Here is a 4,266-nt window from a genome sequence, read left to right as displayed (position 1 = left end):
TCCCTCACCCACAAAGACCAAAATGACCCTAGGTCATAACCCTAATACGTAGTGGGCTTTGGCAGAATTGTGGCCTGCCTAAAGGCTTCAAATGGTCATGGCCTTACATCCAACATGAGGAGTATCAATATCCTAACAAAATCCGAGTATTCTCGCCCTCGAATTCAATTGCTCTCTATGCATCTTTGCCCTAATCCCCCTAATTTGAGTTTCAATCTCAATTTCGTAGATTCTTTTTCTCAAGTTTGTTGTTCTTCTTTGCAACATCCCGAATCACATCTTTTGCCCTGTCTTCCCATACAACGTCAATCCACTCCGTGTATTCACAAGCTTTAAAACCGTTCAAATGAAAACCTAGAAACCTCTTCCCAGTTGCTCAGTCGTTCCAAACACGGCGAAAAGAGCATATGAGATGCCCACATCGCTTGCACTTCGGGAGCCCAAACTCAAATTCCGGCAAATCCTCTGTCTCCATCGAAGATGAATTTCATCCTATATAATTACATGCTGGGGGTTACCTTGGCTCATGACTCACCGCCGCCCACCTCTCCGGTGGGACCAACGGGCTTCCTCGATGTCGCTGACGACATCATTGCCGCCAAGGTAGATTGGAGGATGAATGGAGGCACACGAGTTGATTGGTGGTGGCGGGCGGCGACGACACTAGCGATGAGGCATTGGTAGGCCTTGAATGGGCCGGGAGAGGCAGCTTGGGTTAGATGGGGGTGGCACCACCGGTGAAAATAGCTAGGTTGACTAACTCGGGGTCGGCGACAATGGTAGTTGGGGGGAGGAAAGTTCTCGCGTGCGCAAGTAGGGTCTTAGGCCAACTCCAACGCGCGATCCCATCCTGTCCGGGTGCATCCGTTTGGGGTAAAATGGACGAACCAAACAGCCCAGCGTGCAGGCTCAAACGGACTTTTGTCCGTTTTCTGTCCGCTTTCGACCCATCCCCGGCCCAAGTTTGCGCCGCTCTTGGGGTGGAACGGACAGTGCGCTGACGGGCGGGCTGTGTGCGCGTGTTCTCCCTTGGCCTGCCCGTCGGTGGCACAGGGACGCGTTTTTCTATCCGCCCCCTCCCTCCCTCCGGTCGCACCCCCTCCACTCTTCTTCACTCTTCCCCTCGCTGCCGCCGCCACTGCCATTGCGGCTGTGCAGCTCGGACGCGCGCACGCCCCGCCCCTTCCCCTCGGCGCCCCGAGCTACCCAACCACGGCCACCTGATTTGCGCACCCGGCGGCCGGATTTGGAGCGGATCCGGTCGGTCTTGAGCTCTTCCGGCTGTGGGAGGCCGCATCGCGCCATGGACTGGCCAGGCACCGGGCCAGAAGGCCCCGACAAGGCCGCAAGGCTGCATGCAGGTAGTGGCTCCTCCTCTAGCCGCTTGGATCTACACCGTCGGTGGTCTGCCGACAGATACATGAATGGCGGTCGGCCGGACTCGGTGCTAGCCCAAAAGCTCGTCGGCGCACCGTTGCCACTCATTAAGTGCGACCACTGCCTAAAGAAGGTCGTGCGCCGCGTGTCTACAACGCCGGAACATCCCGGATGGGTGTTCATCAAGTGCTTAAACGATGGGGTATGTGCTATTTTTAGCTTCAGTTGTGCTCTTGGATTTGACTAATTGTGCTAACTTAAAATTTTATTGTGTAGCATGGATGCAAGTTTTGGTATTGGGAAGAATAGTACATCGATATATTGATAGAGCGCAATTTAGTAGATGTTCGTGCACTTGCCAGAGATGAGACTAGTGCACTTGTTGCTAGAATAGAGGCTAGACATGAGACTAGATGTGAGGAAGCAACCTCTATTTCTTTAGACTCGAAGAAAAAAGAAGCACGCAACATCGAGCCTTCTCCACAGATCAACAATGAATACATCGAGAAGGCACTAATCCAACTTACAGGAGCAGTTATGGAAGTTGGATATTTTCTAAAATGTATTCTTGTAGTTCTTGTTTTATTTGGTCTTGTTTTTTTAGTTAAAATTTGGTGATGTATTCCCATGTGCCAAAAATGAATGATGAAAAAAAGTTAATGGCTTGCAAAGAAAAATGTACGTGGACAGGATGCGGCCGGGATGCATCCATGCGTTGGGCGCACGGCCACCGCATCCCAGAAACTGCCCGGACACGACCCCATTGCCCTACCTAAACGGATAGAATCCGGACAAAACAGACGTCCGTTTGGGGTCGTGCGCTGGAGTTGGCCTTTGGGAGGGGATTTGGAGGTAAAGGTTTCTCCGTATATGTTGGGAGGGGATTTTTTTTTTTGCCAGCTCAAAAGGCCTTTGGGAGTTATAACCGATTAAGTAAAAAAAATAGTTCTCTAGGAATGAGAGATTTGCTGTGCTTCGACCGTTGCACACCTATAAATAGAGCCTCTACGCCACCCAATCTCGGCAACAACCATCAGGTTAGAGTTCCCCATTCCTCAAGACTTGGTGCTTCTACTACTAGCAAGTAGGTAGCCATGGCTAGGGTCCGAAACCCTCTCGTCGTCGGAAAGGTCATCGGGGAGGTCATTGACAACTTCAACCCCACGGTGAATATGACGGTGACCTACAACTCCGACAAGCAGGTGTCCAATGGCCAGGAGTTCTTGCCGTCGGCGGTCGTGTCCAAGCCACGCATTCAGGTCCCGGGTGGCGACATGAGATCTTTCTTCACTCTGGTTTGCGCTTCCTCTCCTCCTTGGCCACCTGACGCGTACACACAAAGTAAGCTAGCTAGCATCCAGCTGATAACCGAGTATGATTGCTGCTCTTCAGGTCATGACGGACCCGGATGTGCCAGGGCCTAGCGATCCATACCTGAGGGAGCATCTCCACTGGTAATTGTACTAACCCAACCTAGCTCAGTCGATCAGAAGTCCATCCAGTACAAAGAAATATATAGTTAGCTAGATTGGAAAAAAATATCTCATGAGCCATGTATATCGAATTGCTCAGTCCAAGTGATTGAGCACAAATTAATTATCTGGTGTCCCATTAGTGGCTATCCTATGGGCATCAAACCTGTTTTTTGTCTAGTGAGCATAAATTGGCACAAATTTATATGATCAGCTATGCATAAGAATATGTTTATGAATTATGAGGCTATGAGCTTTTGTGTACATGCAGGATCGTCACTGATATTCCTGGCACCACTGATGCTTCTTTTGGTCAGTGCCCCTTTTTCTGATTGACTGACTACATCCTTATTTTTTTTCTGGATAAACATGAATGTACGTTGATTAATGCATGCAGGGAGCGAGGTGGTGAGCTACGACAGCCCAATGCCCAACATCGGCATTCACAGGTTCATCTTCGTGCTGTTCAAACAGAAGAAGCGGCAGGCTGTGAACCCTCGAGCTCCCTCCACCAGGGACTGCTTCAACACTCGCCGCTTCGCCGACGAGAACGACCTCGGCCTCCCGGTCGCCGCCGTCTACTTCAACGCGCAGCGGGAGACAGCCGCGCGCCGCCGCTGATGTGAAAAATGCAACAAGCCTCTGGATCAAGCTATGGCTTAGCTACTGGTATTAGCTATATATATATGGCTCCGTTCAAATAAGAGTTTGCTCGTGGTCTTGTGTCCACTGTTTCTGGTAGTCTTCCTACTGTCCACTGTTACTCCTACTAGTCAACCTGTGAGCTTGTGTACGCCACAAGAGTGAATTTAGTTCAACTCCTATTTTGTACGTACGTGTTCACTGGGACTCTGGGAGCAGAATGATAGCTAGGAGAAGACCGTCGACGTGTCTGGTAGTAGTAGGCTAGTGAAAGGTGGAAAAGGCAATGGCTTTGTGGCCCACCTACCTGCGCTACTGTTGTTGCCCTCAGGGCCTATAATCTTTCTTACCCGTTTGGAACCTCGTACTATTTTCATTCCTGTAAGGACCTCATCTTTAAGGCCGGGCAAGCGTCCCCGCTCTAAAATATATATATGTCTTGGTTGATCTTGATTGTCTGATGAGTACGGAGTATATAGATACTAGATCTTGCCGTATCTGTTGTGTGTGTGTGCAATTTGTAATATTAATTGATATGGCTGGTTGTGGCTGGTGTGAAGAGGCATCAGTTCTTGGCCCTCCTTTTCCCACCATTTTGGTGTCCCGGCCCCTTTGGTCGATTTGGCAATCTTTGATCATTAGCATATATATGCGCCTACGTATGCCTTCCTTAATTAAGTTTATATACACGAAAAACTAACGTTAATATATATGAGTCATAATATCTAACATGATGCATAATAGAAGATTTAACAACCTACTGGTTATAGCAAAT

At 49.4% G+C, this 4,266-nt stretch overlaps 1 protein-coding gene across 1 annotated transcript; it reads left to right on the top strand.

Annotated features, from left to right (window-relative positions):
- The first annotated feature begins 2,415 nt into the window (after window positions 1-2,415).
- LOC125554251 (CEN-like protein 2) lies at window positions 2,416-3,921 on the top strand. Its single transcript, XM_048717829.2, has 4 exons — window positions 2,416-2,672; window positions 2,770-2,831; window positions 3,121-3,161; window positions 3,247-3,921. The coding sequence occupies exons 1-4, from the start codon at window positions 2,472-2,474 to the stop codon at window positions 3,468-3,470; spliced, it is 528 nt and encodes a 175-aa protein (XP_048573786.1). The 5' UTR covers window positions 2,416-2,471; the 3' UTR covers window positions 3,471-3,921.
- Window positions 3,922-4,266: the final 345 nt, after the last annotated feature.

This window comes from Triticum urartu, chromosome 4A (genome assembly GCF_056163025.1).
Source record: "Triticum urartu cultivar PI428250 chromosome 4A, HENAU_Tu73, whole genome shotgun sequence".
Classification (NCBI taxonomy): Eukaryota; Viridiplantae; Streptophyta; class Magnoliopsida; order Poales; family Poaceae; genus Triticum; species Triticum urartu.
The sequence above is the reverse complement of the archived record's forward strand: the minus strand, read 5'-3'. Positions and strand labels throughout refer to the sequence as shown.

What these genes read in the sequence shown, in the direction of transcription:
- LOC125554251 (XM_048717829.2), top strand. Translation starts at nt 2,472, where the DNA reads ATGGCTAGGGTCCGAAACCCTCTCGTCGTCGGAAAGGTCATCGGGGAG. An exon ending in TGAGATCTTTCTTCACTCTG is followed by an intron (nt 2,673 to 2,769) that starts GTTTGCGCTTCC and finishes GCTGCTCTTCAG; the next exon opens with GTCATGACGGACCCGGATGT. An exon ending in CACCACTGATGCTTCTTTTG is followed by an intron (nt 3,162 to 3,246) that starts GTCAGTGCCCCT and finishes TAATGCATGCAG; the next exon opens with GGAGCGAGGTGGTGAGCTAC.